Here is a 22,260-nt window from a genome sequence, read left to right on the forward strand (position 1 = left end):
TAGCCATTTGGTTGGCTATTGTAACACTTGCCTAAAGAATGCCGCATATTCTAAATGTGTTTATTTTTATTGAAACAGACTTTACTTATACCACACACCAAGTATAAGAAAATCAAGGGGCGTACTGGACGCTCTTTCTTACGACAATGGCTGTGTCACATAAAGTGTCTGTGGAGTTAATACTCGAGTTATCTGTGGATGTTTTCTACATCTTTTAAAATCCTTAAACCTGGATGCATACTGAATACGGTGGACTAATTTCTGATTTCATTTCCACACACAGGTATGTTTGTTTGATTGGAACCTTTCAATTTGATAGAGGGTTTCCAATCAAACAAACATACCAGGTAGATGTTAAAGCTGCAGTTAAAGCTGCCGTTTAAAATAAATAAATAAAAAATCCCCATTCAATATGTGCATCAATACAATCTGCATAATGGCGAGTGATTAGCTAAGCTGCACATCGGTGCTTTCTGCTGTAATCGATCACTTGCTCAGGATTCTTTAATTCAGTTCTTGCACAGCATTGTGGGCAATGTAGTCCTGGAATATAATTGGGCAGTTACTAGATACAATTTGGTGCACTGCTAGAGAGAGGGCGGGGCTCGGGCCAGAAGGGGAAGGGGGCTGTCACTTTGGAAATGCATCCTACATTAGAAACATTAAAAATGTCTTTAAAACATTTTTATTCTTAAATGCTACAAGTATTTTCTCATAGTACAGAGCTGATTTATTAAAAAAAAAAAAAAAATACACAAGTGGGATATTGCTTGAACTGCTTCTTTAAATTAAGATTAATAGCAGACGGGCTTAATTTGATAAAGGCGTTCCAATCAAACAAACATACCAGGTAGATGTTAAATAAAGATCAATAGCAGATTGTATTGTATGTCTTTATTTATATAGCGGCAAAAGTGTGCTCAGCGCTTCACAAAGAATACTGTAAAGGGAATTATAATTATACAATAAGTGCAGCAAAATCAGACCATAGGAAAGGAAATCCCTGCCCAAAGAGCTTACAATCTAAGAGGTTTAATGGGAAATTTACAGAGACAGTAGGTGAGAGAGTAAGTGCTGTAGATGGCAGTGCTTGTCAAACTCATGGTTACTGTCCCACACCCACAGTGACTCCTACCACCCATTGTGACCAAGCACTGCCATCTACAGCACTTACTCTCTCACCTACTGTCTCTGTAAGTTTCCCATCATACCTCTTAGATTGTAAGCTCTTCGGGGCAGGGATTTCCTTTCCTATTGTCTTATTTTGCTGCGCTTAATGTATTATTATTCCCTGTACTGTATTCTTTGTGAAGCGCTGAGTACACTTTTGGCGCTATATAAATAAAGACATACAATGAAATGAGTATTTCACTTTTATTTGTGAGCTTTACACTGCACTCATCAAAAAGATGAATGCCATGAAATTATGAGTCGAAGAGCAGAAAGAAGAATATACGTTTGTACTACTTTCTCTCTTTATTCCTTTATATATTTGACGATTGCAGGGGGATTTTGCAGACAACCTTTAATGAACTAGGTCACTTAAAATAACGCTACCTTGAGAAAATTGTTATTCTTTTGAGACACGTAATGGTAGTGGTAAACGCCGGCATTAAATGAAAAAAAAAAAAAAGTAGGGATTTGTAAAGCTGTTCAAATATAAGGAAACGATGTGAAAAGGACTGAAGCTCTGTGCTTTTTTGCTGTTTATAGCCATAGTAATGCTACAATCCAAAATGGCGAGCAACCGGATGTGAAATACCGATTTTCAAATTGGCCACATACACCAGTACATTTATAGTTTCATCTCCCCAAACTGAAGTATTAAATATTTTTCTTAATGTGTTCTTTTAAAGTATTTAACTTGTTAACCCATTAATTTCGGACTAATGCAAGACCTACTTAGGGCTGCTCTCTTACTGATATTCGGCCAAACGTAAGACTTGCATTATGATGAGGCTGCTTTATCTATCTTTTGTGGGTCTTGGGGATGCGTGACAGCCCCCAAGATGAAAATGGCTAGACTTCTGTTGAACCCCACAATCTTCCTGGAATCTAGCAGTTTTTTTCTTTGCAGCTGAGAAATTTATATTTAGTCATGGAGCAGGGTAAGGATCATAAATACATTTAGGTTTATAATTAATATATTGCAATTTGGGATTTCCTGATCCGTTCTTGTTATACTGAAGTTAGGAATTTCATTCTCTTTGCCTTGTTTGCGAATGATTGTAAGTGCTGTGTGTGATGACAAGGACAGGAGGACTCCCAAAATAAAGATGAAACATGTTCTAGTCAGTATTTCTGTGGGCAACCAGTGGGTGGTGTATTTATATGTACAAATGTTGGAAAGCTGTGATACCTATCTGTTCAAGAGGTCATGCATATGCAGTGGTAGAGCTATGCAAGGTAGAGATGCATTAAGGCTAAGGCCCCGCTGCACGCGCCCGCACGACTGGCTTGCTTGTTTGCTGGCGGTGTGTGCAAGTTACTGCACCGCGATTTGCTGTCTGCAGGTAACTTTCTCGGCGCGGGAGGGTCAAAACACAGAGCAGGGGCAGCCTGCGAAGCGGGCACCGGAGGGAGATGGTTGGGGGGGGGGGGGGAAGAGCGGGAGAGCTATCCACGGGAGGGGGGGGGGGGGAGAGGGAGAGCTACAGTATGCACGGCTGCCTAACTCACAGACTTCCATCCAAGCCGCCTCCCTCCCGTAGCTCCTTCCTCCTCATTGACTGACTCGTGCACTACGTGACGCGTCAGAGCTGCAGAACACAAGCCGCTGGTAGCTCCGGCAGGCTGACGCGTCACAGCACACAGTCAGCCCTGTCGGAAGGAGGCAGCGGGGGCAGGCACACATCCGGTAAGGGGCTGGTGACCCGCGGCCGCGTGACCGCCGACCGCAGCGGGGCCTGAGCCTAACTGCGATTACAGCTCTTTTGCAGAGTATCAGGCATTGTAAGCCTGGGAGGGAAGTTCATTGCACGGGCATGTAGCCTCACGTTATACCTGCATTTTGTCCGTGTTTACTGTGTATTTACTCTGTGTCCATTGTTGGGGAACAAGGGAGAGGTCGACCACTTTATGGGTGAAGAAATGGAATGAAGCCGCAGCGTTGTTCTGCTCTGACAGGATGATACCAAACTCAGCGGGGCGCCAGGAGCCCTGAACCTGCTTGATGTAGAGAAGGAACCTTGCGTGCCTCCTTAGATTGGCCTGTTTCGTATCCCCTGCTCATCCAAGACACTCCCCATGGCAGGTTTTAGCTGTAGCCATGCCTCCTCTGATTGGCCTATTTCAGCCACCCACCTCGCTCCCGATTCGTGGAGTGTTTAAATGTATGTGCCTGATTGGCTAAGCCCTCAACTTCCATGATTTTGAATGGGATAGGGAGACTATACATGCCTGCACGATCAGGAGCTCCAAGAGTGCAGAAGAGGATCCTGAGGAGACTTGGTGCAGCGGTCCGACGCGACTGGTGGAGCTGGGTGCTCACAAGCCTCATCAGAGTACAGGGAGGGAACAGAGCGCTCACTGGAAGCTGCAGTTTTGGTGTGCAGCATTGACTGGCGCCGAATGGAGTACCAGAATGTCAGGGGTGAGTCTCATCGGAGAGAGACCCCGTGGATCGTTCCATTATGGCAACAGATTTCAGTGTTCTTTCCTGGAGGAGAGCTTTTTAAGAGAGCCAAACTTTAGCAGCCTTCAGTGGGACGTTTCTGGGGCGGCCAGCTTTGTTGGGTGGCCATCCCCACCACATAATGCTAGATAGCCAGGAGGCTACTAGCCACTTTCCCCTTTTTCCTGGAACTGAATTTCTTCATTTGCGGCATCCAGTTTTGGCGGGTGGCTATGAAGCTACCAACCAGTCTGAACTAAGTAGGCCAGAGGATACCAGCCACAATCCCCCAGATGTTTGGGGAAAGTTGCCGTAGAACTATTTTGCTTTGTGAACGGAAGTGTGGACTCCAATTTGAGCCACTCACATGGACTAAAAGAGTCTAGCATTGCAGATCAGCATCCTGGAGTAGAGTGATTAGCCCTTTGTGTGAGTACCTGTCTGTCCTGGGATGTTGTTTTACTCTGGTTTTTTTTTTGTTTTTTCGTTTTTGCGTAGTGTACAGCAACAAAGGTGTTTTTTTTATTTTTTTTTACTTTTAAAGCTACTTGTCTGGTTATTTGTGACCTATGTCTTGGGGAAACCCATAAGGAATACAGCCGGGTTCAGCCTACCCAACAGGCTCTGGTGGCAGCAGAGTTTAACTTATCTGTGCAGAGATTGGGTATTTCTGGCTGTGGCACTGTGGTTCTTTAGAAATGTTATTTCTCTTGGGTTGAAGAGGTAGGGTTTGTTTTATAGCTAGGATTTGGGTTCTTGATACCAAAATATCATATGTGAAGTTGAGGTTTAGCATAATCACTTTATCTTAAAATTTTTTTTTTATATAAAGCCATTGTCCAGAAATTATTAACCTAAGGTTGTATGTTTTTATTTTTTAAAGAGGTGTTTAGCTTTACTAGGTTATCTTGCTACTTTTATATTGGTGCCCTGGATACATGTGTTATGCTTTTTTTAAAGGTACAAAATACAATTTTAGCAGTTATGTTGTGGTAAGACTCCAGGAAGCCCATTTTCATCTGTCCACCATAGCAGCATGTAACCGAGTAGGCCAGGTAATTACTGACCAGGTATAATAGGGCGTGTTGTTCCCCTCCTCTCAGTATGTTATGTGCTACTGAAGCTGAGGGTAGGAACCTCAGAGCTCTGTGTATTTGTTAGTTTGTGTTTTTGTGGAGGTACCTATACCGGACTAAGGCAGCCATGTTGCCGCCCGCTACTTTGGAGAATGTAAGGGGCGAGCTGGTGCAAGCCCCTTACCTGTGTCTTTCTGGACACCCAAAAGGGAATAGCCAGTCCCCTCTGGTTGTTCAAAGGACTGGGAATGTAGTTGACTTGTTCGGGCTCTTGTCAAGTTGGTTGCTGGCATCTTCATGTCACAGTAAAAAACAAAAATAAACTATGCGCTACTATCTAACTCCTACTTATAATTAAATAAAGTGCAGTGCCTAAACCATAAATGTGCTGGATAAACCACAATACCAAGTGAAAAAGTGATTATATAATAAATTATATCATAACCGTGTGGTAGATAAGGGCGTCTGCTGCCATAAACATTGGGGGTGGCTCAGCACCCCACACACTCTAGGAAATGGAAACAAAAAGAAAACAGCGCACAACGCCAAATAGTGAAGCAAGTAATAAAAATGTATTACAATATTTAAGGGGTATAAAATCTGCGTACATCAATTTGAAAAATCATAAGCATTTAGTGTGTATCACACTCAGTTACCACTCCATGGTTGTAGACAGGGGAATCTGGTACTCAGCTTTCTCTACAGGAGCCTCTGTGGTGATTGTGGGGCACAGGATCCCTCATACACTTTTCATCCAGCAGGATGTTGCTTTCAATGAAATTCCTTAACAGCAGTCTGGCTCCACTGCAGGTTCAGGTACTCAGTGGAACCGAGTCTCAAGCGGCAATATGCCTCTTCCAGGGGCTTATTTCCTTTTACAGTCCTTCGTTTCTCCTATGGAGCAGTCAGCTGCTGCAGTAGCCGGGCAGTTCAGAGCCGGTGGGGAGGCTCAACAAACACTTCCGCAATTGCGTGCGCCTGCACAGCGTGCCACGATGCCGTTTAGTCACGTGATATGGCGGAGTGACGTCACAGTTCGGCAATAGTGAAGGAGCAGGAGAAAAGTCCCTTAGAGTCTCAAAAGCGGCGCATAAGCCGCTCAGTCAGCGCAATAACTCAAAAAATATTGGATTAAATGCAGATCCAAGGGATAATAAAACAATGTGGTGGCATAAGTTACATACATCCAACGCGTTTCGTACATCTAAGAAGAAGAAGAAGTACTTAGATGTACGAAACGCGTTGGATGTATGTAACTTATGCCACCACATTGTTTTATTATCCCCTGGATCTGCATTTAATCCAATATTTTTGGAGTTATTGCGCTGACTGAGCGGCTTATGCGCCGCTTTTGAGACTCTAAGGGACTTTTCTCCTGCTCCTTCACTATTGCCGAACTGTGACGTCACTCCGCCATATCACGTGACTAAACGGCATCGTGGCACGCTGTGCAGGCGCACGCAATTGCGGAAGTGTTTGTTGAGCCTCCCCACCGGCTCTGAACTGCCCGGCTACTGCAGCAGCTGACTGCTCAATAGGAGAAACGAAGGACTGTAAAAGGAAATAAGCCCCTGGAAGAGGCATATTGCCGCTTGAGACTCGGTTCCACTGAGTACCTGAACCTGCAGTGGAGCCAGACTGCTGTTAAGGAATTTCATTGAAAGCAACATCCTGCTGGATGAAAAGTGTATGAGGGATCCTGTGCCCCACAATCACCACAGAGGCTCCTGTAGAGAAAGCTGAGTACCAGATTCCCCTGTCTACAACCATGGAGTGGTAACTGAGTGTGATACACACTAAATGCTTATGATTTTTCAAATTGATGTACGCAGATTTTATACCCCTTAAATATTGTAATACATTTTTATTACTTGCTTCACTATTTGGCGTTGTGCGCTGTTTTCTTTTTGTTTCCATCTTCATGTCACGTATGAAAACTTCTACTTTGGCAGTTGAATGCATTGCTTTTATGAACTGTAATTGGGACCTATTGACCTGCAGGGATGACTGGTGGTTTAGGATTTCGCATTGCTTGGGGGCAGTAACTCTGAATTTTGGGGCCAAGGGAGGCATTTAAGCAGGGTAGCGGAGACTGAGCTCTCCCGTCAGTGCAGGTCGTTTTTCTGGCTGTGGGAGCCTTTCCCTCTGACATACGGACACACACTGCTTACGTTTCTGACTCTAGAAAGGCATTATCCAAAAGCAAGCACTTGGCTTGTGCAGATTGTGAGGTGATATTGCCTATCAGCGATACCAAAAAGTTATGTGCAGAATGCATGAAGAAGTTGGCCTTGGATGAAGTGCTTTCTCTTCAGAAGAAGAGGGAGAAATCCTCTGGGTCCAAGGAGAATTTTTAAGGCTGTGGCCATAGTAAAAGCTACAGAGCGAGCAACGTCACTTGCGCCGAAAACAAAAGGCAGGAAGCAATGTGCATGGCCATAGATCACGTGTGTACGAGAGCACGCCGAGGTGGCCGATGCATGGCGAGACAAATTTGTTTGAATTTGCCGCGCGATGGCCGGGTCACATGTGCGGTTCAGCCAATGAGGGCAAACCGCTCATGTGACATCACAAGCATGCCCTCACCACACCCCCCATCGCGCAACCCTGCAGGCCACGGATCGCTCCTAGTAGGGGTGAGCGTGGCGTCACGCGCTCAGTCGCGCGCCTTCTATGGCCTCGGCCTAAGGTAGAAGAGTTGTTTTAAAATCTCAATAATTAAGATCCCAAGAAAGAGGTAGAAGTCCTTGATGGGGCTTTTTTACGCAACTGGAAAAAGCCTAGAGTTTTTTCAGGTCATTCTTATATCAAATAGATTACTAAGCATGAATGGGCTGCGCCAGAGAAGAGATGTTCTTTAAGATGCATCCCTTCTTGGTAGAAGCAGTGTGATACTGGTTACAGCCTCCTATAATTGATGCAGCTATTGCCAGAATAGCTACAATAACGACCATACCTTTTTGGAGGAGGAATCTTCTGTTAAGGCTCTAATGGATAGGCATTTTTTTGGGTTGCTGTAAAGTACGCCACTTTAGGATTTGCACTTGGACCGACGGTTGCTGCTACATGGTTGGAATGACCAATGACAATCTGGAACATAATGTAGACTCCAACCAGATATGGATGCAGGATCTAGGCCTCAAACCTTCAGGATATGATTGCTTCTTTTCCAGACCCCTTCAGGGACTATGATGAGGATGGGAACTAAAACTGAATGTTAAGTGTGCAAAATCTAAGATTATGCTGTCTATCTGGCCATTATTCCTTAAAGTCCTCTTGGCAGATCATCTCCTGTAGCAGCAATTGACGCTTTCTTCCCAATAGCTTTGCCTTTATTGAATCACAAACTTCTCTGCAGAGTAACTTTCCATGGAATGGTAGGGTTAAATCAGGCAACATTTTGATGAAGGATCTGCTGTCCAAGGTTTGAGCCATAGCGATCTACGAGTCGCCCCTGAAAGGGCTACCAATCTTTGTCACAGGAGACCAGGCATTTACACCTTTTTTTTTTTTTTTTTTACCAGGATCATACATTGAGCAAAACAAGATAAGTGAAATAAATTGGAAATGTATTTGCATGAAAAGGAATACAAACAATGGAACACAAACTACATAAGAAATACACACTTATTTTGGAACTGGGGCAAAAACTAGACTTGCCTATCTGCTAACACTCTAAAACCGGAGTTTTGACTTGACCGGGACTTAGCTCTAAACGTCCTGGTACTAAAATCGGCTTGAAATCCCAGCCGTGACCGCTACGTTCGTTTTTGAGAACTTGGTCCCAAAAAGCTGGGCTTAGAAAATATTTAGACGATCAAATTCTAAAGCCGGCTCGCTGCTATTTCTCCAAGAACATCTTTTGGTCGTTTCAAATTTGCTGCTGCTGTTTTGGCGCTTAGAATCTGTGAGTATTTGACCACTGGATTGGCTGAGAGTTTCTGATAGTATTTTGGAACTTATTCACATAATACTACAGCTAATCCCGGCGCGGGACTTTCTTACCAGCCAATCAGAGCGATGCCAGTCTTGTGAAGCCAGGCAAGCGAGTCTTCTGAATCAGCCAAGGACATGGGCAAGATTGCCACCCTGGCCACTTGGTATTCAGAAGCCACCCGCTGGGCTAGGCTCCTCAATGTCTGTTGGGGCAAATAGTAGTCCAAAGACTTCCATTCATCCCAGGACATGGGTACTTGAGCTTAGACCTCCGGCCCAAATGTTCTTCACACCTAAAGCATCCTCTGTGGCTTTCATGTCCGATGTCTGAGTAGACTTACTGGCACCAGGTTTGGTAGCTCAGTGGTCCGTCAGAACATTGGATCTGAAAGTCCCAGCTCATAATACTGTGTACAAAGCATATATGTTTTAAAACACGTTGCTAATAAAATATACACTTTAAAACAATCCTACAGTAAGTCTGCTGGTATGGCAAATAGAATAAAAAGCTGCACTTTATTTCTTACTAGCCATATTCCCCATACACTATAAAATAGACTTGGACTTTTAAAACTCCTCACAAGCTTATCTATGGTTAGAGTACCCCAGAACCCCTCTACAGGTTGTGGTGGCCTGGCCATTAACTGGGTATCCCCCTTAACCTTGGGATTCTGCTCCATTTTACCTTTCTTTTCTGTGCTGAAGCAGGGAATCCTAGCGGTGAGTCGCGCAAGCGGTTTCAAGGGGAGATTTTGCCGGGACAATGTCTTTGTATCCAGGAATCAGACCTGATTCCTGGGTACATTTTTGGGGTATCCAGCAACTCTGGACCCTGACGAGCTAGACACATTCTGTCTACTTTCTCTGTAACACCCCCCCCCCCCCCTTGAAACTCACAGCCCAGCAATCTCTGCTTGCTGGCACTCCTGGAAAGGTAAAAACACATACTCTTTGTTGCATAATTTTGTGATATGGTTATACAACAGTTAGGCTCAAGAGCTGACATTCCTGAGCCCCAATACATGGATCGGAGTTAACCAAACGGGCTTAACCTTTATTAGTGAGCCTGGCTACCCCCTCACCTTCACAATCTTCAAGTCCTATTTATAACATGCATAGCTGCATCACATACATTTATTTTATTATTTTTTAAAGGATGGCCTGAATGAAGCCTCCCGAAAAACGGTGAAGTACCATCTTCATTAGAATCAGGTGTTTAAATAATTAGGTAGATCTTCAGGGGTGTGGAAACATGTCATGCCACGATCAAAAGAAATCACTGAGGACCTCAGAAAAGCAGTTATTGAGGCTCATCAGTCTAGAAGGGGTGACAAAACCATTTCTAAGGTTTTGGGGCTTTACCAATCCTCTGTCAGATACTGTCTACAAATGAAGAAAGTTCAAGACCACAGTCATTCTATCTAGGAGTGGTCGTCCTATTAAAATCTCTCCTAGAACAAACCGGCAAATCATCCAGGAAGTCGCAAAGAACGCCAGAGTAACATCCAAAGGTCTGCTGACCACTCTCGCATTGGCTAATGTGTGTGTTCATGACTCAATTATCATAAAAAGACTGAGCAACAATTGTTTTCATGGAAGGATAGCCAGGAGCAAACTACTGCTCTCTAAAAAGAACATTGCTGCCCATCTGAAGTTCGCCAAAGAGCTCATAGATGATCCACAAGACTTCTGGAGCAATGTTCTCTGGACAGAGGAGTCAAAGGTAGAACTTTTTGGCCTCAATGAAAAACATTCTGTTTGACAAAAACCAAACACTGCGTTCGAACAGACGAACCTCATCCCAACCGTCAAGCATGGAGGTGGGAGTGTGATGGGTTGGGACTGCTTTGCTGCCCCAGGACCTTGACGGTTTGCAATCATTGACAAAGCAATGAATTCTGAATTGAATCGGACAATTCTATAGGAGATTGACAGGCCATCCGTCTGTCTGTCCGCCTGTCCGTTCATCTGTGAGCTGAAGCTGAACTAAAAGTGGGTCATGAGTTGAAGCAGTTCTGTAAGGAGGAATGTGCCTAAGTTCCTCAAAACCAATGTGAGAGACTGACCAGCAGTTACAGGAAATGCTTAGTTGAAGTCATTGCTGCTCAAGGGGGTTCCACCAGGTACTGAATCTAAAGGTTCACAAACAGGTGCGCGGACGAGTATTCTAAAACTTGCCTAAAGCTTGCCCTGGAAAATCTGGGGCTATCCCCAACAAGATCCAGGTACATGCTGCAACACTTCTGTGACATTTCTGCAGACAGACTAATGGCCCATAGGATTAACACAGCAGGGGTCCCTGGCAGTCCCATTCAGTTTGGATGGGACTGCCAGCGACCCCCGCTGTTAATCTGATGGGCCATTAGTCTGTCTGCAGAAATGTCACTGAAATGTTGCAGAATGTACCCAGTATGTACCTGGGTCTTGTTGGTGATTGCCCCAGATTTGTTTTAGAATACTCGTCTGCACTACAGTACATTTTATCACGCACGAATATTGAATGTTGAATCATTTGTGGCTAAATAAATGTTGAAAAAGGATCATGTTTTTGTGTCATTTGTTTGATTAGGTTATCTTTATTATTAGGACTTAGATTAAAATGTAATAACATTTTAGGTTTGAAATATTTGTAATATGTGAAAAACTTTGTCTCGTCACTGTATAGATCAAGATTGGAAGGTCCTCAGGTAATGGGTCAAGATGCATTTTCAGTTCAATAGAATTTCCTGCTTTGTTGCATCTTTCTGCCTATCCAGAAGGACTGGTCAGAATTAAGAATGGTAGCATTTTTCTGATCCAGTACTCCTGGTGCTGGAACACCCTGTTTTTCATCTTCCAAGGATCCAGTGTTTTCTCAGCCAATAGGGCACGATTGCAGGGATATTCCCATCGATATCAATGGGAGTCTCCTTCCAGCACGACCCCAATTGACACTCTTGCCGTTTATAAAATAAAAACCATTTGTGTTATTCTCTGAAATGGCTTTAGAATTAGAAATTACAACACCCTCGGCAGTGAAAAGGATTTATGTTGCATACTTGGATATAAGGGGAAGATGGCAAGCCATTTTCCCCTGCAATGGACTGTAATTGACTTGCCACTGGCAGATATCGGACTGTTATTTTACACCTCAGAGCTATTATTATATACTCTCAAAAAGCCTATTTTATCACGGCAATAAATTTACAAATACAGTTAACTGTGGCAGTGGAGAAAGCATAAATATAGCTAATGTGTACTATCCTATAGAATAGCAAATAAAATCACTTGTGTTTTTCTTTGGATTAGGCTTTGGTAATGGACTTATTATTATTATTATTATTATTATTATTAAGCAGCATCTACTGATCTAATCATAAGCAATATGTTAATATTTTCCTTGTGACAGTTGTCATTATAATCAATTTGTATGCGATAGCTTGTCTGACTTTGTTAACCTTGTTTTACCTATTAAACTTTAGAATAAAATTATATTAAAAAATAGATCTACTTCATATAATTTAACCTGCGTCCGTGCTGGAGAGGTCAACAGCGCCTTGTAAGACCTGTTATGTTCTGAATAAGTTAAGCAATGAAAATATCAAAGCAGAATGTAGCTGAAACACTTAGAAATTGATAGCCACCTAGTGTGTAACAGTATTGCAAGCAGAAATCTAAAGAACCAAAGAGAAAAAGAAAATATTTTTTTCCATCAAGCTACACTCTGCCTATGGTTTCCTGTGGCTTAGCTGGGCAAATCTTTTAGGTTTTATCTGTTCTTCTCCATATGCATTAAGCAGAAAACGGTTAGACTGCACTTTCCTGTGATTAGTGCTGAAGTGCTATAACTTGCAGACTTCTTGTCTAGATCTGAAGGATCAACCTGTTTGTCTTTAATACACAGAGTAAAAATCAAAATAATCATCAGTTGACTTTGTACAGTTTAAATGGTACCTTATATCAATCACCATTTCAGTTTGTGTCCTTCCATTGTTACGATATTAAAGTAAACTCTGCTGCTTGAATCGTCCCTCATTTGAACAGAATACACTAAACAGATTTTAATCTCTTATGAAAATATATCTTGCATTGGTGCATGCTACAATTAACAGAAGAAGGCTACTGTGGAATTTGGAACTGTGGCTAAAATGTTGGCAAACAATAGAATTTCTGTATTGATCAAAGATATGGGAAGATCCTTGGAGAAAATGGTGTGATCCTTACTTTCTTTATAGATGAGCTATATTCGCTTGAAGCATTTTACAGGTAATTACAGGTATTATGAGACACGAGTAAGATGTGGAGTAGAATTCGATAATGTGTATGTATTTTTACATGCAAACGTGTGTGTGTGTGTGTGTATATGTATATGTATATGTATATGTATATTATTTACATATACATATGCGTGTCTATACATATAACTCTATATAATATCCTGTTTCTTTATTCCTTCCATATCTGATGAAGAACCCTGACAGGTTGAAAACTTGTAACATTTAAAGTATTTGTCCGTCCAATAAAAGGTATAAACCACCTACCCCCTCTCCCTCCTTTGTTATTTTGCTACATGGAAGAAAAGTCCAACACTGCTACCCACCTTCTTTGGCGAATATGGAAAGACAACAATCACAAGTGCGGCTAACTTAGAATTCCTATTGGACACCACTGGTATAGAAAGTCTATAGCTCCACTAACAAAACAAAAAGTTATCTGATGTTATATTGACATGACTAATTATTTAATCCAAAGGAAGTGTAAAGTAGAAGCAGATTGTAGTGATGCTCCTCAAATGCCACATTAATGGAGAACACGCTTGCTGACATTTTGTATATTGATTTTAACTTTGTAGAACGTCACTTAAAAGTGGGATGCCACTCTGTTTATAATATATATTAACAATGGGTGATCATATAAAAGGAAACAAATCTTCACAAGCACGTGAGGTACTAAACATCAGGAAAGAATCATTAAATAAGGATATGCACAGGAGGTTGGGAAATAAATCCAGTCAAATTAAACATTATAGCGAATAGGAAAGGTGAGGGACAGTTCTTCAAAATGTTGCAATGTAGGTGTGATGTTTTGTAGATATCCAATATTCTTATTTTAGTTTGACATTAAAGGGCAGAGGTATACAACAAAATTTGTCCGACCCTCCAGGGAGCTGTCCTTTGCCAGCGGCCTATGGGAGCAAGAAGAAAGCCTTCAGAACCATATCACCCTAATGTGAGGTATATTTCTTGGAATAATAATACATTATACATGCATACATACAAAGGAGTTTCACATTAGATATGTAAATGAACATTGGGAGAAAATAATTATTTAATCTAACAGACTATTATTATCTTGGACAGGCGTGGCCAATGCCAGCCCTCAAGGGCCACCAACAGGTCACGTTTTAAGGATAACCCTTCAGCACAGGTGGCACAGTTATTGATAGCCACCTGTGCTGAAGCAGGGTTATCCTTAAAACCTGACCTGTTGGTGGCCCTTGAGGACAGATCTAGGAATATCTTTCTTTATTTGGTTAACATCCTTTTGTGTAGTGTGTAGTATTTTAGCACCTAAGCTTCTGAAACGAATGCATGAGCCGGTGGTGCATAGGGTCCTTACTCTTCTTGGTCACATGACTCAAAGCCATAACACTTAGCAAAGTTTTGCAGTTTTCAGTAGCTTTATTCATGTAATGAATATTTATGGGGACGGTTTGAAGTCACAATCCTAAGAGATGACTGAATTGAATATTGCACTTTAATAATTCACAGTAACCAAACAGTGAACCTTGTAAGTAGCTAATAAAACACATCTGATCAGAACATTGGGCACAGAAAGTCCCATGAGAGACATTCCTTCATTAATGCCGACTGAAACTTTACTTCACATGAATTCATTAGCAGCTAGTTTAATAAAATGTTATTCTGCAACCCATATACTTCACATTGTGGGCTAAAAGAAAATATAATCTCTGCATTACCAGAGGGTTACAGCACAGAGTCCAAAGTTACTAAAAAAAACACGGAAGCTTCCCACTGTTTATTAACCTGGAGCCTACATGTGTTTATGGACTAGTGATCATAAAGTAAATAGGTTGGGTTGGTTGTGGGAAAAATATGGCACCTCCTTTTCTTTAGACAAAGTAACCTAATTTTCCGTAATATGAAATGTACGAAGCTTTAAATGAGCAATGTCACATTATACCATTAAATATTAAGCTTATCATTTTTTTTAATCAGAGAAGGAAAAGGCTTTCTATATTGTTGTACTGCCACACTTTTAAATGCAATTATTACCGAGTGTGCGCCACTAAATCCTCAATGTCCTGACAAAATTCTTGCTAGTCTTTTTGCACCTATCCCCTCTTTAGAAGACAGTCCAACAAGTCTTACTTTTCTTTTGGACTTCACTTTCATTACCTGGCGCACTCGAGTAGGTACCAGGATATGAGCAGATACAATAATGTAAGCTCTTCGGGGCAGGGACTGTAATTAAAAAATGTACAACGCTGTGTGTCAGATGGATACAAATGTTCTATTAGCAATAATCAATCAATTGCCAATCTGGATGATGACACACCCAGTCCACTAAGGGTATTTTATAAGGAGTTAGAAGTCAGTCCAATGTAATTTCTGAACGTACGAACATAAATAACCAAAGTAGAGTGTCTCTGTATCTATACATACATTTCAATAAGGATGTCTGCACATCCATCTGTGATGGGCTGAACAGCCTGTCACTCACCCAGGGACAGTCAATGAAAGTGCACATCCTGTGTAATGAGACTGCACATTGGCTGTTTAACATCTTGCATGTCACATATGAAGTGTTTGTGGCGTTTGAATTGGAGGTGGAAAAAACAAGAATTTGACTCTGCACTTCAACCCTGCAAGTGGGAGACCCTGGCTTTCTAAATGCTCTGACAATTTTGTCACATCTAAAGACTAACGTTCTAAGCTACTGTTTAATCTTCAGTGCTACACTGCCCACCCAGGCCCGATTTGATACATCTGCTCTTTCTACTGCTTTTCTTTTCCTCCAATATCTGGGAACTCTCTCCTCCTACCTCTTTCCCATCATCTCATTATGTCCTCCCTATTACCTTTTCTGTTTGCTGTTTCACTCACTACTTTGTAAACTTTTCTGTTCTCTACAACTTCCCCACTCTCTTCCTATCTACATTTGTTCATCTCTCCTTCTCTCCAACTATGCTTGTGCCTGTACACTGCACCGTTATGTACACACCTTTCCCAACAACTTCTAAACCCTTCAATATAAAGCACCCCCACAAATCCTCTTCTCCCCCCCCCCCCCCCTCTCTACTCCTACGTTTTACTGCTGAGGATATCTCTCCTAATCCTGGACCCAGCCATATACACAGGTAAGAAAGATAGTCCAGGCACTCGGTCTTTACAAAGGAAGATAAAATTAATCCAGCATGAAATCCAATTTTTCGACTGCGTATAAGCAGTCTTTGTCAAGGTGAGAGCTCTCTTACCTATGTGACTTCTTGGGGACCTTGCAGGACGATCCCCCTTGGTCCATGGGCACCGGCAGGTGATACCTATCATTGTACTATTGAGTGTGTGCAGATCACCCTTCTCTATTCCTAGCCATATACACACCAGCTCTTGCCCACACCTCACTGCCAACTCTTTCCTTGCTAATGGTGTTAACCCATCTAATTTAATACCACCCAACCTTAAAACTCGCCTATCAAAAGAAGCATCCCAATAGCCTGCACTCATGCCTACTGCCCACACCCACAGTGACTCGTAACAACTATTGTGGCCAAGCACTGCCATCTACTGCACTTTTTCCCTCGCCTGCTGTCTGTGTAAGTTTCCCAACATACCACAGATTGTAAGTTTTCCAGGGCAGGGAATTCCCTTCTTGTTGCCTGACTTTGCTGTACTTATTGGATTATAATTCCCTGTACTGTATTGTCTTTGTAAAGCGCTGAGTACACTGTCGGCACTATATAAATAAAGATATACATGCATCCCCCTCTGTGATAGACTGAGCGATCTCTCACTCACGAAACTGGAGAGGGGATATTAATGGCAGTGGAGACAGCAAGGAGAGGAGGAGACAGATTAGTAGGAGATGGACTGTAGTGTGCACAGAGAGGAGCAAACACAGGGAGTGCAAAGAGAGGAGGCGAGAGTGCAAAATGGAGCAGGGCATGGGGGAGGAGAGGAGGTGACAGAGGGATAACAACAAGGAGGGGGGAATGGAGAGCAGTGTGCACATCAGGTAGGAGGGAGTGGATAGAGAGGGGAGGAGAGACGGCAAGGTCAGTAGTAGGAGGAAACAGACGGCAAGGAGAGGAAGAGACAGATGAGGGAGTGTAGTGTGCATGAAGAGGGGCAGACACCGTAAGGCAGGGAGTGCAAGGAGGAGCAGGCATGATGGGGACAAGAGATAGCAAGGCATTACAGGGAGGGGTGAAAACAGTAATGTTTCATTTAATAACCTTTCCGATCTCCTAGATCGGTGTATGTTACGCCGGGTACAGCTAGTAGAATTTATTCTGCTTCAAGGAAGGAAATCGTGGAATTGAAGGGGAAAAAAAAAACGATTACAAATTTATGAACGCAATCAAACGTATAAACTATTAATTACTATGCGATTCTCATCATAATGGGCAACGTTCATGGTGGTGGCGTCCCAAAATATTAGCGCACTTCCGGGACTCTTGCCTTATTTCCTATTGTAGTTCCTCAAGTGTCTACTGCCCCTAGCGGCGCTGTAGCGTGTCAACGCTGCTACATTTTGCCCGACAATTTGTGATATCGGGCTGCAGTCGCATGATGTCAGCGTCGCGTGAGCTGGTTCAGCCAATAAGGGCGAACCAGCTTCGTGACTCATTCACCACGTCCCCGCCACACAACCGATTGCCTCCCCAATCTCCTGCAGCCTAGTGCACACACACCTGTGGCTGCAGAAATGCGTGCAAAGTAGCGCGCGCCTGTGCCGCCACAATGAGTGGGGCCTTAGACATGCGTTTGGGCAATGCCTCACCATCAATATTATAAATTGAAAGTTCACTAGTTTTTTTTTTTTCGTTTGAGACACTGATTGGTTGTTTTTTATTTTGTTGTCTCTGTCTGACTAACCAAAATATATTACATATCTTGACCTTTCTTTTTCCAACTCTGTCCTCCTTATCCTTGTTTTCTTTCAAATCGTCCTACTAAACCTATTGCAGACTGCAAGGGCCCTTCAGAAATATTAGTTATACTACAGTGTAAGTTTGTCTGCAACTAGAAATAATGAATACAGTACTGAGCTAAAGCAAACATTACAAGAATGACAGCATACACACATATACACATACACACATACACACATACACACATACACACATACACACATACACACATACACACATACACACATACACACATATATATACCCCACACATTATTAAGGTTATGGTGGGTAAAAAAAAGTGACAAAACCCCCCCACAGTAAAGCATATAGCAAATGGAAATATTACTGTATGTTGATTTGCATGTCTTAGACAGGTCTGCAACCCCGCCTTTCACCATTATCACCCAGCACACAGCACTTCCACCTCCACAAAAGGTGGCAATGTGTGCTCATTTGCATGTCATTTCCCAGAATCCCTTGCTGCAGTGGAAGTGCTGTGTGCTGGGTGATAATGGGGAAAGACGGGGTTGCAGACCTGTCTAAGACATGCAGATGAGCATACAGTAATATTTCCATGTGCTATATGTAAGATGTATGTATGTATAAGATGTATGCATGTATGTATAAGATATTAATTATGCACTCTCTCCTATGTACACTACGTGTTGCGTGCCGTACTTTAGTTGTGAAGTGCTACATTTGTGAGTCCCATTGGAAGAAAAGCACTATTTGAAATAGTTATTCATATATTGTAGGAAAGTTCAGTTGTAGTAAAAAATAAATTTAAAAAAAAACTTGGTTATGTGGCCCGTTGCCCAGTAATATTTGCATGCAGGTCCTTAATTAAAATAAAAAGCATTTGAATGATATTTCAAACTTGTCTAGTAAAAAAGGGTAAAGATTTTATTTTGTATTGTTTTGGGATTGCAATGTACAGTACAATTTTTTTTCCCTCCCAATGTTGCTGTGCTTTACATGCCCATTAAAACTTAATGAGGTGATGGGTGTAAGTCACCCTTTGGTATCTGCTTTAACTAGGACCTTTTCTGTTTTTTTGTGTTCTCTTCAGTCCTGACATACACCCTCAATCTGCCCGAATCCTTAGTGAAGAGGAGATGAACAAACTGGGAGCCAAGCTGATCAAGGCAGAATTAATGGGCAACATGGTAAGGGTCTTCTCATTATCTCTATCCAGTGACAGTCATCTCTTGCCTGTCATTTTTATGTTTTCTATTTTGGCGTAACAGAAACGTTATTAAATCTAGATTAGCACATATACAGCATCAGCACAGTATGCAAACGGAATTAGTTAAAAGAATAGGAAGAGTAAAGAGGGATGGGGTATCAGAAATGGGAATAGTGATGAAACAACTAGTTTTATCACTAATGACATCACACTAGGGTGCAATATAAACTATTAGTTTGCATTATTCTATTCTAAAATGTATATGCATGATTGGCTTAGTCTGTCTATCAAAATATACAGAAGAGTTCATGGTCGACTCAATGATTGCAAGGTTCCCAGGTACTGTGGCTGCAAAACAAGCCCAAATCACCCCTCCACCACCGTGATTGACAGTTGGTATGAGGGGTTTGTGCTGATATGCTGTGTTTGGTTTTCGCCAAACGTGTCGCTGTGCATTATGGCCAAACATCTCCACTTTTGTCTCGTCTGTCCAAAGGACATTGTTCCAGAAGTCTTGTGGTTTGTTCAGGTGCAACTTTGCCAACCTAAGCCGTGCTGCCATGTTCTTTTTAGAGAGAAGAGGCTTTCTGCTGGCAACCCTTCCAAACAAACCATACTTGTTCAGTCTTTTTCTAATTGTACTGTCATGAACTTTAACATTTAACATGCTAACTGAGGCCTGTAGAGTCTGAGATGTAACTCTTGTTTTTTTTTGCAATTTCTCTGAGCATTGCACGGTCTGACCTTGGGGTGAGTTTGCTGGGATGTCCATTCCTGGTAAGATTGGCAACTGTCTTGAATGTTTTCCACTTTTGAATAATCTTTCTCACTGTAGAATGATGGACTTTAAATTGTTTGGAAATGGCCTTATAACCCTTCCCAGATTGATGGGCAGCAACATTGCTGATGTCTTTCCTCCTTAGCGTTGTGTTAACACACACCTGAATGCTCCAGACCAGCAAACTGCTAGAACTTCGGCTTTTATAGAGGTGTCACACTTGCTGATGAGCAATAAATCAAGGGCATTTGATTAGCAGCACCTGTCTGCTACTTAGCATCTTAATTCCTATGGAAGCAGTAAGTGTGTACTTAGTTTTTCACACATGGCTTCTCCATTTTGGCTTTATTTTTGTTAAATAAATCATGACACGGTGTAATATGTCATGTGTTGTTGTTCATCTGAGGTTGTATTTACCTAATTTTAAGACCTGCTAAGGAACAGATGATTGTTATGTCCTGATAGGTGTACTTTCTTTTTCACACTAGTCTGTGTGTGTGTGTGTGTGTGTGTGTGTGTGTGTGTGTGTGTGTGTGTGTGCGCGTGCGCATACAGCTCAACCCCATTATAACAAGATTCGTTACAACGCGAATCCGCTTATAATGCGATGTAAGTGCGGCTCCCAATTTTTGTATTTATGAATACTTTACAACACGATTATTGGTATCTTAAATAATTTATTGCACAATGCATACAGCTGTACATTATTTCTAATGCGATCCGCTTATAACGTGATATGATTCTTTGGACCCTAAGCACAGCGTTATAAGTGGGTTGAGCTGTGTATATATATATATATATATATATATATATATGTCTGTGTGTGTCTGTGTGTTTTCTGTGTGTCTGTGTGTTTTCTGTGTGTCTGTGTGTCTGTGTGTCTTTATAGTGAATTCTACTGTTTAGAAAGAATAATCTAATTTGTTGTAAATTGTTTGAGCTACAGTTATATGTAAATATAACGTGCAACAATGTATTGTCATAACTCTGTGCCGAGGACATACTTCAGAACGAGAGGTAACGCTCATTGTATTATTTCCTGGTAAAACATTTTATAAATAAATAAAATGTTACACATGAATTTACTGCAATGGGCTTTTTAATCTGCATCCAAAAAAAGACCATAATAGCTTCATGAAATAATAGGTTTATCTTGTACAGTATAGCGCTGACGGTGTACGGCATACAGTGCTGTCCCTGCCATCTATTTCTTTCGTGCCTGAGGCACAGGGAGATAACCTAACTGCCTACGGTCACAAGGCACTGAACAAGGCTCCCCTGCTTGTCCTTGTTTTTTAGTTGGTGACTTTTAATTACTCACTGAGCCATTCTTTCTGCCCACAATCCAGCAAGAGTATAGGGTGTCTTGTGGCATCCCTAATGGTTCTGATTTGCGGTAGTTTCCATGTTAACGGACATAGCCAAAAGATATAGAATTGGGCAGTATAAATCAATTTTGAAAACTGTCATTGGGATTTTAGAAACAACTAGTGACATGCAATTTAAGACACACACAGGCTTTGAAGAAGGCAGAGCTGCGAATCTTAGCACCCCTCTTACATTGCCTACCCCCGAAATAGTTTTACACGTTTGCCCCTTTCCTCTTAATCCCATCCCTACCCCCATCTTTGATGTGAGGATGCATGTGCAGTGTATAAAAGGGCTGTAAGGGTGAGTGTGGTAGGCGTGAGGAGGGTTAGTGGTGTGTGTGAGCAAGGAGGAAGGAATGAGTCTTTGAGCGGGGGTTCCCTTAGATTAATTCCTCAAAGGGTAACGCGATTTAAAAATAAAATAAAATACTGCCTTAAAGGACAGGGATGCTCTAGCAATTTCAACAATTGCAGAGGCGTAGCATTTCAAAATGTTCAATAGTGAATAGAAATAAAATATTACATTTCAATATTCTTTCTGACTTTGAACACTGCTGTAGGAATTAACGAAACAATTTTTATTTTTTTTAATATAAAGGATTTGGCATCAAAACTTAAAACTCAGCTGGAGGAGGCACGTCGGCATAGGCAGAGTCAACCTCAAGCACCGCCATCTATAACAGACAGAAAATCAAACACTGAGGTAAGGCATAGATCGTAATTGTGAATAAGGATCCCTTGGATTCACAGATGTAGCCGGCCACAGCTCTCTGGTGGAATATATTCCAATATACTGCAGCAGCACTGCCATCAAATCCTATGTAAATGTGCGATATTCTGGGATGTGGTATGTTATTTGGAGAACAATGTCACGTGCTGTCTATTTTCTCTATTTACTGTAACACGGTGCTGAATTTTTGTCTAAGTTCATAATTTGGAAACACTTAGGTTTCTATTCTGTGTATTTCATGATGTGCATTTCTTTACTGTATACAAAAGCTATGCTTTCCAAACACTACAAGGACTTAATCATCCATCCTTTGCTCTAAGTGGCGTTCTTTCTGGATCCATAACATGCCTTGTTCTTCTCTGAAAATTATTGGATTCCTTTACATTTTGCATGTAAAATACCAGTCTCTCTCCTATTGCCCATTTTTTCAGTGTAC

The 22,260-nt window shown here is 41.8% G+C and overlaps 1 protein-coding gene across 2 annotated transcripts in view; it reads left to right on the forward strand.

Annotated features, from left to right (window-relative positions):
- CWF19L2 (CWF19 like cell cycle control factor 2) overlaps positions 1-22,260 on the forward strand; it is a 211,498-nt gene that overhangs the window by 77,094 nt on the left and 112,144 nt on the right. For both annotated transcript variants that reach the window (XR_012800018.1, XM_075592377.1), the window contains exons 9-10: positions 18,830-18,926; positions 21,693-21,797. Coding sequence is in view for 1 of the 2 variants with exons in the window: in XM_075592377.1 (XP_075448492.1) it covers positions 18,830-18,926; positions 21,693-21,797 (202 nt within the window). In the remaining variant the exon portion in view is untranslated. The remainder of the gene's footprint in view (positions 1-18,829; positions 18,927-21,692; positions 21,798-22,260) is intronic.

The sequence above is a fragment of the Ascaphus truei genome, chromosome 3 (assembly GCF_040206685.1).
Source record: "Ascaphus truei isolate aAscTru1 chromosome 3, aAscTru1.hap1, whole genome shotgun sequence".
In the NCBI taxonomy this organism is placed as follows: Eukaryota; Metazoa; Chordata; class Amphibia; order Anura; family Ascaphidae; genus Ascaphus; species Ascaphus truei.